Source organism: Pimephales promelas, chromosome 22 (assembly GCF_988280905.1).
Source record: "Pimephales promelas chromosome 22, fPimPro1.hap1.1, whole genome shotgun sequence".
Taxonomy (NCBI): Eukaryota; Metazoa; Chordata; class Actinopteri; order Cypriniformes; family Leuciscidae; genus Pimephales; species Pimephales promelas.
Window position 1 is genome coordinate 15440136 of NC_142790.1, and position 20388 is coordinate 15460523.

General features: G+C 34.8%; 2 protein-coding genes across 4 annotated transcripts; both read left to right on the forward strand.

Moving 5' to 3' along the window:
- Positions 1–92: 92 nt before the first annotated feature.
- Positions 93–10442, forward strand: c22h8orf89 (chromosome 22 C8orf89 homolog). Of its 3 annotated transcripts, XR_016149105.1 has the most exons (8): positions 93–1065; positions 1193–1232; positions 1739–1848; positions 2255–2390; positions 2470–2559; positions 2680–2735; positions 3437–3672; positions 9985–10442. XR_016149105.1 is itself a non-coding variant. In XM_039667079.2 (7 exons), exons 1-7 carry the CDS (start codon positions 861–863, stop codon positions 3539–3541), a joined length of 768 nt encoding a protein of 255 aa, XP_039523013.2. In that variant the 5' UTR covers positions 94–860; the 3' UTR covers positions 3542–7149. The 3 variants fall into 3 exon arrangements, 2 of the variants coding, with proteins under 2 accessions (XP_039523013.2, XP_039523012.2); XM_039667079.2 differs by lacking the exon at positions 9985–10442 and having other exon boundaries at positions 94–1065; positions 3411–7149; XM_039667078.2 differs by lacking the exon at positions 9985–10442 and having other exon boundaries at positions 94–1065; positions 2258–2390; positions 3437–7149.
- Positions 10443–13667: 3225 nt separating this feature from the next.
- On the forward strand, positions 13668–20149 carry sbspon (somatomedin B and thrombospondin type 1 domain containing). Its single transcript, XM_039666724.2, has 5 exons — positions 13668–14857; positions 16702–16896; positions 18060–18135; positions 18441–18626; positions 20011–20149. The coding sequence occupies exons 1-5, from the start codon at positions 14632–14634 to the stop codon at positions 20126–20128; spliced, it is 801 nt and encodes a 266-aa protein (XP_039522658.2). The 5' UTR covers positions 13668–14631; the 3' UTR covers positions 20129–20149.
- The last annotated feature ends 239 nt before the right edge of the window (positions 20150–20388 follow it).

Consider the following 20388-nt stretch of genomic DNA (forward strand, 5'->3'; position numbering starts at 1 on the left):
TGTGAAGGATTGCAAATATAAACAGATTACTTTTAGGCTAATTGATCTTTTTATGCACGTTTTACTTAATTTAGGCTAATTGATAGCCTAAATTCCAAATAGTTTTAATTCCAAATTAATGGGATCAGTCATACTTAAACTTGCCATAGGCTATCTATTAGTGTGCTATTAGCTAATGCCTTTCACATCTTAGTTTTCAGCCACATGTTATATGAATAGCCAATGAATGAACCGTAGCCCGTAGCACATCTGGTCCTTCTTCCAAGACATGAAGGGAACTGTCTGCTGCATTTCAACAAAAATGCCTTTACAAAGGCGCCACCTGTTGGACTGGAAATGTAATTACACATATATTTGGGAGGCGTTTGGTTAAATTCGAACTTTAAACATTTACCACATTAGTTTTATTTCAATACAGTAAAAAATTGAAGTACATAAAAATAAAAAAATGCTGTTTTCAGCATTTTTACATTCATACATAAATAATAAATCCAAGCGATTTTTTTTCTGTTGTTCATACACATGCAAACTAAACCAACCGTACAACCGTACGTATATACCCGTGCCGTGTGTATTATTTTGTAAAATCAAATAACATTGTGAGTTTACCCTGAGACAATTTGGTTTACCTTCTCACTAAATTCGTGGGTCACGTGGTTTCGGTAGTAGTAAACCGGTAGTAACTGTGGCAACGTCGACGCAATGTACTAACGTTATCCGTTTCCTTTTTCTTTCTTTTTTTTTTTACTTTCATTGACCGATAGGCCTATATTTTTTAAATAATGGCCGTAATTTTTTAGTGTAAACCTACTTAAATTGACTAAATAACGTTATAGTCTATCTGACATCCAAAAGAGGAGATGAAGCCTAACACCAGCGTCGTTAGACCCAAACTGATATCACTGCCAACTGAATATCGTCTGATAATAAAGGACATTCCAGTCCAAGGACACAGGTGTTCTTCCAACTACTTCTCCAGTCCTCCAGTTTCTGGATGCTACAAGTCTGCGGAATCCAGGATGAATGTTTTCTCGGCGATGGAGAAATGTCCATGTTGTCCGAGCTGTGAGTCATGCCTATGAGAAGCTCTTCAACAATGTTCAATATTCTCTTGATGGAAAAGTCTGCAGATAATGAACTGTATCTGGTGTTTTATTAACATGTACATTTAATGTTTAATATGAAATTGTAGATTCCAGGGATCGAGAGGCTCACATCTCTATTACTGATGGGTGAGTAACTACACTAACAAAACCATTTGATTTTTAGGATATACTGATAATGTTGGTGTTTTTTGTGTGTGCGTTCTTTAAAGAGAATTAAAGGGACAGGTCAACCAATGAAAATTTTGTCATCATAACTTACTCACTCTTAAGTTGTCCCGAACCGGTATGAGTTTCTTTCTTTTGTTTAACACAAAAGATGATAGGCCTAGAAAAATGTCGGTAACCAGACAGTTGTATGCAATGGCAGTTATAGCCATTGACTTTCATAGTATTTTTTTCACCTATGGAAGTCAATGTTTGGTTACCAGCATTCTTCAAAATATATATTTTGTGCTCATCAGAGGAAAGAAACTCACACCGGTTTGGAACAACTTGAGGGTGAGAAAATGATGAGAGAATTTTCATTCTGTAATTTTTTGTCAGGTTTTTACCTCATATGAAACTTCCAGAGAAAGCAAATATATACTTAATAATGGCAGAAGGAATTAAACCAAATTCTACTTTCTTTTTAGGTCTCGTCTTCCATTGTTAGCCAAAGACTGTGAAAGTAATATTTCTGGACGTCATTTATTATTTGATAAACGATGGAGAAAAGGAACGTACGCCACTAATGATATGAGAGGTATCCCTCTTTCCATTCATAATCTATGAATCATGCTGGAAACACTTAATGTATCATCATTGTTAGTGTACAAATTGGAAAAATGTCAAGAGAAACTGTCTTAGTTGCCTACTATGTGTATTATTCAGATTGATGATACTGTCACATCATTATTTGATGAGATGGAACAAATGTGTAATTGGTAGTTTCAGTGGGGTAACCAGTAGATGGCGCTCACAACATTCACATTCATATTTTGTTTACAGCAGTTAAATTTATAGTCTATTGGCATAAAATAATCTCTTTATATCTAAGTAAATCTGGGCAGGAAAATGGTTTTGCAATTACTTAAGATAAAAGTGGTCAAATGGCCATTTTCTCAGGAAACTTTAAAGGTTTGTAACATCAAAATAATTATTTTCCCAAGCAGACAGAGTTCTAATTAACCACAACCCCACAAGTCCACTTTCTCAGGAGTTCCATGTTTATCATTCTCACAATTTAAACAAATTTGCTCACCGCAAAGAACTTTCCCCACGCGACCCAAGACCACATGTTTACGGGTGAGTTCTTCAAGACCGCTAAAGGAAAAGCCATATTATGATTGTCTTCATTTACTAATATTCTTTGCATAAATTCCAGGTCTGATTATCTGACCTCATTTCCATCAGTTCTGTTACCAGCCACCACTCCATCTACCAGACTCTGTTTATCTCAAAACTATAAAAACAGGTAATACCATTTAATAATAAGGTAAATAACATTTATTCTTTAAATTTGACAATGCGTATGTGTACTGTTTATTGTATATTTCACTCTCTCTTTTCTTTTTATTTCCTTTTTATTTTTCAGGCCAAGGGTAACAAACAGAGTCCCCAATCTCTTCCCTGTTGGTGCTAACAACAAAAGTGAGCATTTCACCTTTAACAAGTTAGCAGTGATTAACTGATTTATTGTCATTTACCATGTGACAACTATGGAATAAAACACATTGCAATAAAAAAAAAACAATAAAACATAAAAAAAGGTAATCGCAACTTTCGCTGACTTTAGTTAGAATTGTGAGATATAAACTCACAGTTGCAAGTTATTAAGTCCGAATTCTGAAAAATAATAATGAAGTCAGAATTGTAAGATATAAATTTGCAGTCCAAATTGCAACTCACAATTCTGAGTAAGAAAACAAAGTCAGAATTGTGAGTTATGATTTTTATTCTGTGATAACACCATCAATCTTTAGATAACACTTCTAAGTAGACTATTGTTTTAAGTTTATTTATGTCAGTTGGTGCCGGTGAACTTAGCAAATGCTATGTGTTATTTAGATGTTTTCTCAGTGTTCAACAGGTGAGATCTCTCACTTCACTCCTGTTACAGATTCAGAACACAGACACTGATGAATATCACATGTGCACGTGTTTTCATGAGCTCACAAACATTACTTAACGCTTAAGTACACACACACCTCTCGTCCTCCCTGCCAGACACTAGGCCATTATTGAAATCCCCAGTCTTTTGTATGAGGTGAGGAGAGTGTTACCTGTGTAAACTTGAATAAGCAAACTGTGCTCTTGTCTAACCAGCCTGTGGGCCGGTAATTGTTTTTCAGGCCAGTCGTACCCTGATCCACACTTGGGTGCCTCAGCATCTTTTGTTCAGAGGCTCACTGAGATTTCCTGTCTGGAAGCAGAAACAGTCCGGCATGAGAAAATGAAGAGACTCCGAAAGGTCACTAGGCAGGACTCTTAATAGGAGTTCATCAACCAAAGAGGAAACACAATAACGCCTGAAATCACAACTGTGCCAAAGATTGAGCAAATAAAGTCATGGGGGAAAAACTGAGAGGTACCAAGTGCAGACACTTTATTATAACTGATCACAATACTTTATTATGTAAAAAGTCTACACACCCCTGTTAAAACAGCTGGTTTTTGTGATGTAAAAATTGAAACAAAGATAAATCATTCCAGAACTGTTGCACCTTGCATGTAAAAAATACAAGCTATGCAATACCACTGAAAACCAAAGTGACATTTCAGAGAAAAATTACTAATCTAAAAACTTAAAAGAACCTACAGTAACTGCATACGTCTGCACATCCTTTTAAAACTGGCCATTTGGCTGTGTTAAAAATGGACAAATCTTCTCCCGTGACCTCATGGGATAGTTAAGTGTCCATGTGCAGTTGTGTGCAGAATGTGCAGTTCAGAAGTAGTATGTCACTCAAAGACTTTTCTCCTACTCGGCTAACATACTGTTTTTTTAAATAGTGCATCACTGTAAAAAGAAGTTTGCTGTACATTTTACAGTAACTTACTGGCAGCTGGATGCCAGTAAGTTACTGTAAAAGTGTTTACAGTATAAGTACTGTAATTTTATTTACAGTAATACAATCATATACTGTATTAATATTTACAGTATGAGTACTGTATTTTTCATTTACAGTACAAGTACAATATTTTAATTTACAGGAATAATACTGTATATTGTATTCATGAGTACAACTACTGTATTTTTATTTACAGGAATAATACTGTATATTGTATTCATGAGTACAACTACTGTATTTTTATTTACAGGAATAATACTGTATATTGTATTCATGAGTACAACTACTGTATTTTTATTTACAGGAATAATACTGTATAATGTATTCATGAGTACAACTACTGTATTGCTATTTACAGGAATAATACTTTATATTGTATTCATGAGTACAACTACTGTATTTTTATTTACAGGAATAATACTTTATATTGTATTCATGAGTACAACTACTGTATTTTTATTTACAGGAATAATACTGTATAATGTATTCATGAGTACAACTACTGTATTGCTATTTACAGGAATAATACTTTATATTGTATTCATGAGTACAACTACTGTATTTTTATTTACAGGAATAATACTGTATAATGTATTCATGAGTACAACTACTGTATTGCTATTTACAGGAATAATACTTTATATTGTATTCATGAGTACAACTACTGTATTTTTATTTACAGGAATAATACTGTATAATGTATTCATGAGTACAACTACTGTATTGCTATTTACAGGAATAATACTTTATATTGTATTCATGAGTACAACTACTGTATTTTTATTTACAGGAATAATACTTTATATTGTATTCATGAGTACAACTACTGTATTTTTATTTACAGGAATAATACTGTATATTGTATTCATTAGTACAACTACTGTATTTTTATTTACAGTATTAAAATTGATTTCCTATTATATAATTCAATTTTTTTTACGATTTACAGTAGAAAATAATTACAGTAGTAAACACATTTTTCCACAATCCTTCGCTATTTACAGTATTATACAGTTGGCACATTTAACAGTATTATACTGTACATATTGCAGTAAAATACTGTTCAAATGACAAAAATCCGTTACAGTGTATGGAGGGACATTCAGATGCAGCATGAAATAGTACACACACACACAGAGGAAGAAGCGAAAGAGGAGAATATGGACGTGGTTATGCCAACTTGGCACAAAAACATAGCCTGCACATGCATTCAACTACTACATCTGTAATGAACACTGTTAACAGTTTAAACACACTGTTTTGGTCACACGACCGTGACAACGGCCATCTTTGAACCTCTATCACTATACGACGTAGGGCCACTGTTTAGGAGCCATGACCACGACACGATTGGTCATCTTTCGATTATACAATGTATGCCATGCATTAAACAAATATAAAAACATTTCCAAGGGATTGAAGACAGTTATCAAGAAGTACAGAAAGTATGCACAACAGTGACATCATCAAGAGCAATGTGTCCTCCAAAATTGATGAGAGGACAAAGACAAGAGGCAACAAGAGTCGCAGCTCTTTCTGGCAAGAACTGGTTACTCCTTCCATGTGACAACTGTACTTTCCATCTGCCTGGGCTATGTTTCGATTTTTACGTCACACAGCTGATTTAATAGGGGTGTGTAGACTTTTTATATCCACTGTAATTCTAAAATAAAAATGGTAGAAACCCATTACATTTCTGATGTAAAACTATCAGGGATTGTTGAATTTGAAATCAAATTCACTTAAAAGTGCATTTTTGTATTCGCCAAGAATAACTGCCTTAACATTGTCTTAAACTACAGCATTTATATGTTGTCTATGTCATATTGCACTAATGGAAAAAATATGTTTTGTGTACTGCCTTGAGTAATCTTGAACTTTTTAAGAAAGTACTTATAATGTAATTATGATCATGCAACAAACATTTATTTGTCACAGAAGCAAGTTGCTTCAACATCTTCAAAATGTTATTTTATTAGTGGCTCTTGGAACTGCACTATTAAACATTCTGAAACTGTAAATCTTTGATTCACATTTTCAATATTGTATACCAGACAGTGTGTTTTAGCTGATAACACAGTGTTCGTTAGATGCTGCAGTACATGTAGTTGAATGCAGGTGCAGGCTGAGTGTGTGTTAGAGAGCGTGAGAGTGTCTTTTGTCGGAAGGAAAAGGGCCAGGTTGATTCAGTTCAAGACTAGGTTGGCACATTCTGGGCAGAGAGAAGAGAGATAATGTCATTTGGCTTCAAGACTTTATTACAGGAGCCACCTAATGAAAAGCTATGAATAATCCTTATTATTATTATTAATCAGTCAATAAATATATTTGTATACACTGTAAAAAAAATATTGTTGGTTTAACTTAAAAAAGTAAGTAACCCGGTTGCCTTAAAATTTTAAGTTCATTGAATTGGAAAAAAGTGAGTTATCATCAGAAACTCAAAATTATATGTTATCTGAACTAAATAAATTATTTAAGTTGATTTGACAAAAGAACAAAATGTTGTGATTACTACACTGTAAAAAAAAATATTGTTGGTTTAGCTTAAAAAAGTAAGTAACCTGGGTTGCCTTAAAATTTTAAGTTGATTGAACTGGGAAAAGGGAGTTAATACAATGGAGATTTATTTAATCATCAGAAACTCAAAATAATAAGTTATCTCAACTAAATAAATTATTATAAAGTTGATTTGACAAAAGAAAATATGTTGTGACAACAAATCTTGAAAATATATTTTTTTACAGTGTACAATTTTAATGGTAATGATTTCCAGAGGGTTGATTATTATTAGTGTTATTATTTTTATGAATAAATAAACCAATTATTTGTTTAAATTGTAATGATTTTTAGAGGGTTGATTATTATTATTATCATAGTTATATTTTTTTGAAATGGTAATGCTTTGTAGAGGGTTGTTTATTATTAATTAATTGTTTAAATTATTAGTGTAAAATGGTAATGATGTATAGAGGGTTGGTTCATTATTATTATTATTATTCTTAAATAAATAAATAATGTAATTTTCTTAATTTCTTTTAATGGTTATGATTTATAAAGTGTTGTTTATTGTTATTATTAATCAACAAATTAATTACATAATTTATTTGTTTAAAATGGTAATGATTTATTTATTTCATTATTGTTTTATTCAAGAAATGCATTAAATTATTTATATATTTTTAAATAGTAATGATAGAGTTGTTTATTATTATTTTATTAATTAATAAATGATTACATGATTTGTTTGTTTAAAACGGTAATGATCTATACAGGGCAATATATTAATTAATTTATTATTTGCTTAATAGAGGGTTTTACTATTAATATTATGAATCATTAAATTGATTCAATAATTTATTATTTGTTTAAAATGCTAATGATTTCTTGGGTTGTTTATTATTATTATTGAAATGAAACGATTGAATTACTTACTGTATCTGTCTGGAGACATGAAAAGTGTGTTTCAGACATTAGCTGTAAAGTGATCAAGCTGCTCAAGCACTTTTTTTTCAGTGAGTCCTGGCTTTAGTCAACTTTAGTCAATCAAAATGACTCCGAACAAACAGTAAACAAAGAGTCCTTTAATAAAAGGCTGCCGTTGACCTTCCCACAAGCACATTATCATTTCAGTTCAGCTCCTTTTAACTCACTCCAAATCAGCCTGACTCACTACAGTTCAGAGCTTATTGCCCCGTTTCTCGTCTTCCTAGTTTAAAAAATTAATGCCTACCTTTAAATACTTGATAAAGTGATAATCGTTATAAAGATTTGAATTATGAGGACCGGTGAAAAGTATTCATGTGCCTCTTTAGTGTCGATATTTGGCTTTTGTGATCCATAAAATGACCATGAGGTTTCTGTGCACTGGGAAGGAATGCGACCCAGTCAGGTTAATGGTAATGATATACTTCAGTAAGTTCACTCAGAGAGAGTAGACAGTGTCCTCCTCTATCTTCATGAATCTGAGAATGGAGACGGTGCCCAAGCCAAACCTAAACACAGCCAAATCCACAAATCAAAAGGCCCAGATTTGGCAAGAGTTTTGAGGGTTTGCTCAATAGAACGGTTCAAAAGTCCAGTTCAGAGAATGACTTTGATATCAGGTGACATCAATATGTCCACTATAAAACATAAGAAACCTTTTACAGTTGTCTTTTTGTCATGGTATAGGTGGGTGTGACCTTTCTTTCTTTCTTTCTTTCTTTCTTTCTTTCTTTCTTTCTTTCTTTCTTTCTTTCTTTCTTTCTTTCTTTCTTTCTTTCTTTCTTTCTTTCTTTCTTTCTTTCTTTCTTTCTTTCTTTCTTTCTTTCTTTCTTTCTTTCTTTCTTTCTTTCTTTCTTTCATCTACTTTATTAAGACACATTCTTGGTCGTATTATGAAGGATTCATTTTATTATAAAGAAAAAATGGATGTCTCTTTCATCAAAATGTAATAACTTGGTCTGCTTCTGAAACAACTTTCATTTTTTGGTTGACATCAGTTCCAGGCATCTTGATTGGTAAATCATAATTATGAAATAAAAAGTCATAATTATGGCATAACAAGTCAAAATTATAATAAGTCATATTTATGAATTTGAACCACACAGTGTTGGCAAATTGACACAAAAAGTCTAAATTATAACAAAAGGTCAAAATAAACATTTTAACATTTCAAAATTTTACATGATAATTATGACTTTTTATCTATCGCTCCTAAATTTAAACTTTTTGTCATAATTGTAACTCTTTATGATATGACTTAATATAGTTAAAAGTAATATATCATTTATAGACTTTTTAATGATTTGATTATGATTTACCAAAGCATTTTCTTATGTTGCAGAAATATATCTTAAACCAAATATAAATGGATTAAAGGCCATTCAAAATCTAAATCGGAGTATGCTATTTTCTTATATCTTAATTTAATAATGTCTTAATTTTCATTTTACGTCATAATTCTGACTTTTTGTCTAATAATTTTAACTTTTTTTATAACTTCATTTCAATTCTTTATCTGTCATTTAATCCAAATAAAAATGATGAAATGCCATTAAAGGAGTAGTTCACTTTTTTAAAAACTTTTGCTGATAATTTACTCACCCCCATGTCATCCAAGATGTCCATGTCTTTCTTTCTTCAGTCGAAAAGAAATTAAGGTTTTTGATGAAAACATTCCAGGATTTTATCCATGTAATGGAGCATATAATAGGAACCAAAGGTTCAAGGTCCAAATGAGAGTTTCAGTGCAGCTTCAAAGGACTTTAAACAACACCAGACGATGAAAAAGGGTCTTATCAAGCGAAACGGATCAGTCATTTAAAAAAATAAATAAAAAAATTAATTTTTATAAGCAAAAATGCTCGCCTTGCTCTGTTCTGTGATGAGCGTTCGTGAATCTCCTGTTCAAACTCGTTCATCAAAATGAACAAATCTTTTTTCGAGTCATGACTCGAAGGGTCCTGTATAAGACCCTTATTCATCGTCTGGAATCGTTTAAAGCCCTTTGAAGCTGCACTGAAACTTTCATTTGGACCTTGAACCATTTGGTTCCCAATTAAGTCCATTATATGGAGAAAATCCTGGAATGTTTTCATCAAAAACCTTAATTTCTTTTCGACTGAAGAAAGAAAGACATGGACATCTTGGATGACATGGGGGTGAGTAAATTATCAGCAAAAGTTTTTTTTTTTTTTAAAGTGAACTACTCCTTTAAAAGTCTTAAACTGAGTAGGATGATATAAAACAGTGTTCTAAATCATAGACTTGCAACTTGCACTCATCAAGATTAGTATTTAAACGAGATTTGACTAATCACATTTATCTTTTTCATTAAATGACAGTTGCAGATATTGGACATATTGACCTTGTTCAGAGAACATCCGTACAACTTTACAAGCTTCCCTCATGTGATAATGATGAGTAAACAACATCACAAAAGTAATGAAGAAAACAAGAGCTGGGGTTACTGGTCCACTGGTATGTCTATAAAAATGGCGGAACAAATATTGTTTTTAAATATTCATGGCAAATATAGTTTACCCTTCTATATGCACTCTGGTTCTGATGTCTATGACAAACAGACTCTCTATTCTGTCCATTGTCAACAATGAGGGCACACCTGCACCTTAGACAAACAGAAACGGGAGTCTGGTTCACTACATTATCAAGAGCCGAGTCAACAAGCCATCAGACTGTACAGAAGGAAACTGCCTTACCAAACTCAGTTCAGAGAAAATAACCAGTCCTGATATAATGCAGAGGTTTTCAACCTCACGGGGTCTGTGGAAAACTGGACAGAGAAATTAAATTGATCAAAAGTGACAGTAAATACATTTATAATGTTACAAAAGATTTCTATTTCAAATCAATTCTGTTCTTTTCAACTTTTTCTATTAATCAAATATTTCTGAAAAAGTATCTAATTTTCCACAAAAATGACAAGCGTTTTAAAAATTGATTATTAATGTTACTTGAGCACCAAATCTGAAGTCTGAATGGCTGCTGAAAATTCATATTCAATCACAGTAATAAATTATATTTAAAAATATAAAACAGTAACGTTAACTTGTAATAATATTACAAAATATTACTGTTTCTATATTTTAATCAAATAAATGCAGTGTTGGTGAGCATAAACTTCTGTCACAAACATTAATAAATCTTACCACAATACTTTGAACAGTAGAGTAAATGAAAATGTATAAACAGCTTTATATTAGCATTGGTGAAATCTTTGCAAAGATGCTGTCATATTTAGGGTTCCTCTGGCACCACTGCTATGGGACAGGTTTGATTTAGTGTTTATTTGCATTGGTTGGCAATTTGTTTCCAGGACGGTTTTGTCAGGAGGCTGTGGTATGCATAACACTGACATGACCCCACATAACACTCTTTCACTTATTCACAATAAACACTAACCACTCTTACACACACAATGCATCTTAATGCAATTAAACATGCTTAATGCAAAAAGTCAAATGAATGACGTAAATGAACCTGTATCTCAGACTCGATGGAGTCTGCAAAACTAAAGACAGGGACTCTTTTTCAAACATTTTTTAAGAGACAGCAGAGAACCCAGGCACATAAATACAGTGTTCTGGTAAATAATAATGGACTTTTGCTGCCCTTTAAATGTATCTATAAGGAAACCTGCGCAGAGATGTATTTCTCAAGCATGCAATTTTCAAAATAAAATAGATGGCTGATGCTAGATGAGCTTGCATGAATCAAATTTTGTCCATGATTTTCATTTTTGTCCACACAGCGAGTACAGCAAAACATATATAAATAATAACAAATCTGTAAAAATTAACCAAATTGCACCAGTGGGTTAGCAAAACATCCTTAGAACATATTTTTGCTAACTGGGATGGTGATATTGATGATGATGATGTTAAAAAGTGTTACTTTTGCTTGAACTGGCTCCCCTTGTTACACTGAACAATCAAAGCAGTCGGGACTGCCGACAGTCTCAACAGATCTCCTAGACTAGAGGATAATTCTCACTAATATCCCGTCTTTCCCTTGATCCTGCTCTCTGTGCATGAGCAGACCCTCATTCCTCTCATGATTAGTCTGAGTTCCCTGTGGAGGGCACAACAGTCTGAACCAAAAAAAAAGTCTGGCCAAAACATCAACATTTTCATGCCTTCTGAAATGTTTCCTAGCTAACAGGAAACTTTCCAAGAACTTTGGCTATAAATTAAAATACCCCCACATCATCACATACCCCTTCGCCATACCTGGAGATTTGCATGGTTTTATTTCAGTTAGCCTAATAGCTGGTACGAATTGCATTGAGAAATGAAAGTACCCCATGCCAATCTCTAGGCATAATGAAGGGTGTGTGATGATGTGGGGATATTTTATTTAATCACCATCGTATATCAGGCCAGCAGACATTAATATGTTAAGGGTAGATTTATACTATTAAATGTGTACTACTTGAGTATTTGTATTGTAGCCTACTAAAAACATACTCAAGTACATTTAATACTTTTCACCTGGGTTATAACACATTTTAATATTTAAACAACCTAGTAATTGTTTTTCAATTACAAGTTGCCTGTAATTAGGTCATGACTACCTATATCACACTATTTGATACCATTGGTACAGTGTCATTGTGGGTTTTGGTTCTTTTGCTGTTGTAGGCTGTAAGGACCTTTGAAATAACTTAAATAATTTGACGAAGCCGATCTCACAGAAATTCGTACGAATTTTACGAGGTGACTAATTCGTAACAATTCTTACAACTTCACTCGTACAAATTAGAGCAATTTTTGCTAAATCGTGCATATTTACAAGTTGGCCAATTCGTATGAATGACCTACCCCTGACCCCATCCCTAAACCTACCCATCACATGGGTTTAGATAAATCGTACAAATTCGTATGAGTGAGGTCGTACAAATTCTTACGAATTAGCCACCTTCTAATCACTTGTACGAATTGATTGTGACAGCATTGGAAGTGATATAGACATGTAATACGGTTTAGACCTACTTGTAACTACTTGTAACTAGAATACATTTCCCTGAAAATAATTAGTGCAACAGTTGGGTTCCGGAAGTAAAAGCTCCACTCATTTTCTCCATAGGGAAATCGATTTTGAACGATAACTTTCAAACCTTTAAATACCGGCCTACTGTGAGCTACGAGGCTTCAACAGAAGCAAATAATATTTATTATCAACTTCGTAGCTCACAGTAGGCCGGTATTTATAGGTTTAAAAGTTGTTCAAAATCGAAACGCATGGCTGAAGTAGTTCCAAGCAGGTCTAGACCGTATTACATGTCTATATCACTTCGCCAAACGATTTAAGTTATTTCAAAGGTCCTTACAGCCTACAACAGCAAAAGATCCAAAACCCACAATGATACTGACCAAACAAAAAAATATATAAACAACAGTTTTTGCCTTGAAATTACATTTTATTTATGTTTGGAAAGCACATACTATCTTTCTCCTGCTCTCTGTCCAGGACAAATGCACAGACACACACTCGCACAGAAATGTGTTGTCAGTAAAATAGTTTAACTACTTAAAAGCTATACAACATTTTTCACTAGCAAGGTAAGAACAGCACGGTTCTTGAAGCAGATAAATTTACAGTTTCGCTATTAGTAGTTAGTAGAGACGCTCTTCCTGGCTGAAGTATTCATTACTTGCTCGAAAATTAAGTTTTGGAATTAGCAACGGAGGCTTGGGATGAGACGTTTAATAAATTAGTCATACACATAAGAGTGTTTTAAATTTTACCCCCATTTAGCGGTGAAAAGGTATATGACCATCCAGTGAATATTAGTTTCTATTCCTCTCAATTCCGATTTCGTTTTAACTCCTACAGCGGCCAATGTGGTCCAAGATTAACATGGCTTCCAGTTCGACCTCGTCCATGAGTGTTAACTCAAACGTAAACGCGAAAGGCGAAGCTTGAATTAACGGGTATGTCCCTCTCTTTGGCTAATGTACTTTCAAGATGGTGGGGCAACATGGCGACCGACATTAGAAAACCTTACCCGTATGTGTTTTCAATGGCATATTATACACTCACAAGAATACTTTATTACTTGAACAAAGTAAATATACATTAATGAGCACACATATTTTTGAAAGAACAAAGTATTTTTAGATAAGAATAAACTAAAAGAGTAACACAGTGTAGCTTTAAGGGCAAAAACTCTAATTAAATAAAACTCTCATGTGAATCCTGACTGATTGAGTTACGGCACTGCAATCCAATGTACTGATTAGACAAGAACTCATTCAATAACTCAATTATCTCACTTAATAACATTTCCATCACTCCAAAGAGGAAACGTTGCAGACAAACATAACATCCAGGGTCTCTTTGGGAGTTTGCATAGCAGAGGTGTATGCGCTCATGTACTGTCTGCTTGTGAGCTGGAAAAGAAGCATGGAGATGTGACAACAACAGGGCCGTGTGCTGCCCCAGGCTCTGTAGACTGGAGCCAGGCCAAATCTTCAAATTCCTCCCTATGTTTCCCTGCTGTACAAGCTCCAGCTGCCCGGTGGAAATGACCTGGGCACTGATCTGAGATCAGTTTGATGTGGTGTACAGTGGCCAAAAGAGCAGTACAGAGAGAGAGAGAGAGAGAGAGCTCTCACACACCCTCCACTCAAACAACATTTCCCCACCTCTCTTTTTCTCTATCGTCCACTTTTGTGTGCTGAAAAGAGGGCAGAGACAAATGTTACAGACAAATCAGGGGAGGACATTTAGTTCCACAGAATAGGTCTTTTCTTTCAGCTCGAGCTCTCTGGATACACGTTTTTATCTGGGCAAACAGAAGAGCTGTGTGGCCACAGGAATTCCAGGTCACATGGATTCCTTCGGCAAGGATGACTTCACCTGTGACAGATTCATTTCCTCTCCAGGAATGAGACCTGTTGCATTGACTTTGAGGGGAACTGAAGACGCTAACAGGAACTTTTGCCTTTTTGGACTTCTTTTTGGACATTATGGGGTTGTTGTCAATGGATCAGAGTTCCCTTCTGGCGGTGGTCGCTCTTTTTGGGATGCACCACTTTGCTGAAGGGGGATGCTCAGGAAGGTGCTGTCAAGGCACAGATTTCACCTGTTTTACTACAGACTGGAGGATGGACCGTGTCTATGGGATGTGCTATTGTGATGAGAGGTGTGTAAAGACTAAAGACTGTTGCTTTGACTACCCAACTGAGTGCCCAGGTAAGTGGTGCAGTCATATTTGGGCAGTTGACAAACTGATTACTGAACACAGTAAAGAATATACACTCACCTAAAGGATTATTAGGAACACCATTATACTAATACTGTGTTTGACCCCCTTTCGCATTCGCATTCACTTTCGCTTTCACATTGATTCAACCAGGTGCTGAAAGCATTCTTTAGAAATGTTGGCCTATATTGATAGGATAGCATCTTGCAGTTGATGGAGATTTGTGGGATGCACATCCAGGGCACAAAGCTCCCGTTCCATTTGGGACGCATTCCATATTGGGTTGAGATCTGGTGACTGTGGAGGCCATTTTAGTACAGTGAACTAATTGTCATGTTCAAGAAACCAATTTGAAATGATTCGAGCTTAGTGACAAGGTGCATTGTCCATAAAGGGATGGACATGGTCAGAAACAATGCTCAGGTAGGCCGTGGCATTTAAACGATGCCAAATTGGCACTAAGGGGCCTAAAGTGTGCCTAAAAAACATCCCCCACACCATTACACCACCACCAGCCTGCACAGTGGTAACAAGGCATAATGGATCCATGTTCTCATTCTGTTTACGCAAAATTCTGACTCTACCATCTGAATGTCTCAACAGAAATCGAGACTCATCAGACCAGGCAACATTTTTCCAATCTTCAACTGTCCAATTTAGTGAGCTCTTGCAAATTGTAGCCTCTTTTTCCTATTTGTAGTGTAGATGAGTGGGACCTGGTGGGGTCTTCTGCTGTTCTCCTTTCACCTCAAGGTTGTGTTGTGGCTTCTTGGTTGTAACGAGTGGTTATTTCAGTCAAAGTTGCTCTTCTATCAGCTTGAATCAGTCGGCCCATTCTCCTCTGACCTCTAGCATCAACAAGGCATTTTCGCCCACAGAACTGCCGCATACTGGATGTTTTTCCCTTTTCACACCATTCTTTGTTAACCCAGAAATGGTTGTGCGTCAAAATCCCAGTAACTGAGCAGATTGTGAAATAACTCAGACCAACAACCATGCTCAAAATTGCTTAAATCACCTTTCTTTTCCATTCTAACATTCAGCAGGAGATTGTCTCGACCAGGACCACACCCCTAAATGCATTGAAACAACTGCCATGTGATTGGTTGACTAGATAATTGCATTAATGAGAAATTGAACAGGTGTTCCTAATAATCCTTTAGGTGAGTGTATATATACCAACCGCCCCCATTGTCCACAACAATATTCGAAGGCCCCATGACTTTACTAGCTGTTTGTTATTTACTGAATATTGATTTTTTTTTTCTCACAATTTCTATTCAAGAAAGTATTTTAGATCTTGGAAACCTAAGAAAAAGTAAATGGCTATCCATAAAATGTATAAAACTGAGTTATGAGATTGTATTTGTTTACATGACTTTTCCTAGTCTACGAATCAAACTTTTAAAATGAGGCAATATTCAGATCTTCAAGACCATGAGAATGTGAGACAAAAATAAGTTCTTCAACAGTTCTTGAGAGAATCAATTAAAATAAGAAAAATCTTGATTTTTTTAAATAGGTTTTTTTATTGGTATTGATGGTTCCATGAAGAACCTTTAAGTTTCATGAAACAATAGGTTCTTTATAGCTGAACAAAAGGTACTCATTAAAATGTTCTTCACAGTATAAGAAAACTATAGTTCTTGAGAGGATCTTTGGGGAATCCAAAAATGGTTCCTCTATGCATTCGCAATTCACTTTTCTTTTTATTTGCTTAAAAATGTACTTTTAAGATTATAGGGTCCCCTAGTTGGCCCCTGCCAGCTGGTTGAGAACAACTGATATATCTTGTAGATTTGTGCAACTTCTCATCCATGGCTTGTGTGTTTAGCTCAGCCGTGTGTAGTGAGCGAGTGGAGTCACTGGAGCGGGTGCGCACAGCCCTGCCAGCCCTCATTCCGGGTCCGGAGACGCAGCGTTGAGAGACTGCCCCAAAACAGCGGACAGGCCTGTCCAAGGCTGGAGGAACAGGCCGGATGCATGGAGTATCAGGATCGCCAGGGCCAGTTTTGCTTTCAGACGCAAGGTATAAATCTGAGTCAACATGGATTATACATCTTTTCGATATAAATGCACAGTGACTTCCATAGTGTAATCAAATCATTATAAAGTTGAGTTTTCCATGGACAACATTTTTTAAAGAGCTCTTGCGAAACTACCAACCTTCATAAAAAAACCCAAGTGCACTTCAGAATACTTTTATAAAGAGAAGTTTTTGCAAAAATAATACACTTTAAAAGAATATACTTAAGTGCAAATGTTCTCAGACACTTAATTGCATGTTGTTTACAATTAAATGAAAATATAGGCCTATTAGTTAAAATTTATATTAAATGCAGTTAGTTAAAATTAAGAGTGCTTTTCTTAAGAAATTGTATAACTACTTTTATTGTCATCATGGTTAAAGCATTTATGATAAACTATGGCCTGTTTTCACAGGCAGGGCTTAGATTAAGCCAGGAGGACTTACATTATGACATTCAAGTAGCTTTTTAAAAAATGTGCCTTAAAAAACCTTGATGTGGATCTACACATTTTAAGATGTGTTAGTGCAAGTTGTTTTCAGTTAAGACAGCTCAAAATGTATTTTAGTCTGGTACTACTTTAAGAAAGGCCTGTGTTTTACCGTTTTCAAATGTATTGAGGCGATTTTTTTATATTTAGAAGAATATCAGGAACCAGACAGTTTCTTGTCTCATTGACTTCCATAGTATTTTTTTTCCCTACTATGGAAGTCAATGAGACAAGACTGTCTGGTTACTGATATTCTTCTAAATATCAGAAAATCGGCTGAATGGATTTGAAAACGGTAAAACTCAACTGTTTAACTCTGGGGGAGTGGTAAAATGAGCCTATTTCAAAAAAATAAAAATAAAAAATATGGAGTATCCCTTTAAATACACTTAAGTGGCCTTTTATGTAGCCTAATTGATATATTATCTACAATTACAATTTTTAGTAGTATACTTTTTAAGATTTGAAGAACTGTACATTCAATACAATTCAGCACACTTCTTTTTCACTATTGCTTTTAAAATGCCTTCTTGCTTATATCGGTAGAGCTTTGTTGTTAAAGAACCCAGTGAACTTCAGTCAGTCAGAAATCAAGGGACTTTTCAACTTGCTGGTCTAAAGTTGATCACTTAGCTGTTTTGAAACTAAACACTGGCTGTGTTGGATTATTTCCAGGAGCAGCATTTATTACCACAATGGAGTACAGCAAAGGCAGAACACATGATTTGTATGGGGCCCAAATGGATGCTGGGTATGTATCACCGTCGATTAAACAATCACAAAGAAACTGTTGATGATGAGAATTTGTGAGGAGAAGCCTGTTTACTCACTTCAACAAATAGTTCATTACTTAAAGTCACAAAAACAAAGGCCTAGTTCTTCATATAGCTGTTAGCATTTAGCTAATTTTGAAAGCGACTCTTGAAACGGCACATAAAACTTTGTATGTGAACTGAAACAACGTTAAATCTCACAATGTGATTGTTTCTTATAACTTTTTCTTACAATAAACACAATGAAAGATTTGAAGTCAAGCAATAATGATGTGCCCCACAGTTTCTGTATGGAGTTCAAGATGGAGTCTCTGACGCCGCATTGCACGGTGGAGAACAGACCCAATACACGCTGGATGCAGTATTTGAGGGAGGGCTACACTGTTTGCGTGGCTTGCCAGCCTCCAGCTATGAGTAACCACAGTCGGGGGACTCGGGGATGTCAAGGAGATGGTCACCTAGCTGAGAGGTAGAGTACCCATAATGCCACAGTGTTGTTTAGAGGACCTGTTTCTGAAGCCGCAACAACAGCACATTCTGTTATACGTTCGCTGTGAGGTCAGACTCAGAGTATGTCTTCATGCTGAATCAACATCACAATTCATGAGATATTTAGGTTTCACAAAAGCCTCTTGCAAACTTTTGAAATTTCATGGGGTGATAATAGATCATAAAACAAGCTGGGAATCTCACATGTAGCCTACACAATAAACTTCCAAGAAGCATTTTAGTACTGAATAAAGCAAAGCATGTTCTGGACCACATTTCACTCCAAATTCTTTATTGTGCACTGTATTAACATGTTAAAATTACTGTGCAGATGTTTGAGGCAATACTTATAAATGCATCTCTATCTATGTTGCAAAAAAGAGCCATAGAATAATTCATAATACTGGTTGCAGAGATAACAAATTTGTAAAAAACAAACACACCACGACAAAGACATTTTCAAACAGCACAAATAATGTATTAAGCACAAAAACAACCTACTCCATGCCAATATAATTTTAATAGACAAGGGAAATATAATTTTAGGGGGTAGTGCAACTTAAAACATCTTTGTGTCCGTGCGTTAAAATGTTTTTGTATTTCTATATATGGAGTGAAGCTCTGAAATGGATTTAGTTTAGTGCTCATCTGCTCAAGCATGACCTGATTTTTTTTTTTTTACACAATTTATTTTATGGTGGCTTTATGTAAAAAATTATAATTATACATATATGCAGTAAATGTGCTGTATTTACATTTAAATACAAGAATTCAATAAGCTTATGCTTCTTTACGGACATGGTTCAAAAGGTATAAATGGCTTTAATTTGAGGACTAAGAACTGTACAGGTTTATAAATAATGAGAGGAAAGCACAATGCATAATTACTCCTAAAGATCATGATGAAGTACCTACTTGTAATTACCAAACCCTTCTGAAGGAATTACTGATTATTTGGAACAGTATTCTAAAGTGAAAAGCATAACTCCCTAGTAATCACTTAATCATTGCAAGCTTGATAGTAATGACTTAAGTGTTTCTACATCCTTCTAAAGGAATCACTGGCCATATGAATCAGAATATTAAAATAAAGATCATGGTAACGCACTAATAAAGTCTCAAGTATTACCAAATCCATCAGAAGCAATGACTATGCAAAACATTTGCTTTTCAATTTAGGATGCTGTTCCAAATAATTAGTAATTCCTTCTGAAGGATAACTTGCGTCATAACTACTTACCATGAGCTTCACTTTAGAATTAATTATACATTAATGTTGTATTACTCATTTGTTCCTGTGTAGTTACTCATTCTTGACGGAACAGTATTGTAAAGTGTTACCGACTCTCTTCTTATCTTGGCAGGGATGAGCTTTTACACTGGCAGGCTGTGGGAAGTCCTCGCTGCAGAGGAACATGGAGGAAAGTACAGAAACTACAGCACTGCTCATGCCCTCAAGTGCACAGCTTCATTTTCATTTAAAGAGTCTATACGTAAGAACGCTTCTTCAAAGTCCTTGTTGAAATCCACAAATAAGCAATATGTTCTATTACACATAGAAATAGGGAAAAAAAACATCACACATTTACAAACATTAAAAGCTCTTTAGTTTTTTTTTGTACAATATTGTTGCAAACTTTTTTTTTTTTTTTCTGTAAAAATAAGTCCAGGAACAGGATCTCACTAGCAACCTCTACTGAGCAAACGTTGGCCTTGCAGTATAAGCAAACAGCAAAAGAACA

Excerpts from the sequence above, each read along its gene's own strand:
- c22h8orf89 (XM_039667078.2), top strand. The coding sequence starts at position 861 with ATGAAGCCTAACACCAGCGTCGTTAGACCCAAACTGATATCACTGCCA. Across the intron at positions 1,233-1,738 it reads CACATCTCTATTACTGATGG|GTCTCGTCTTCCATTGTTAG; the intron begins GTGAGTAACTAC and ends CTTTCTTTTTAG. Across the intron at positions 1,849-2,257 it reads CGCCACTAATGATATGAGAG|ACAGAGTTCTAATTAACCAC; the intron begins GTATCCCTCTTT and ends TTTCCCAAGCAG.
- sbspon (XM_039666724.2), top strand. The coding sequence starts at position 14,632 with ATGGGGTTGTTGTCAATGGATCAGAGTTCCCTTCTGGCGGTGGTCGCT. Across the intron at positions 16,897-18,059 it reads GTTTTGCTTTCAGACGCAAG|GAGCAGCATTTATTACCACA; the intron begins GTATAAATCTGA and ends GATTATTTCCAG. Across the intron at positions 18,136-18,440 it reads GGGGCCCAAATGGATGCTGG|TTTCTGTATGGAGTTCAAGA; the intron begins GTATGTATCACC and ends TGTGCCCCACAG.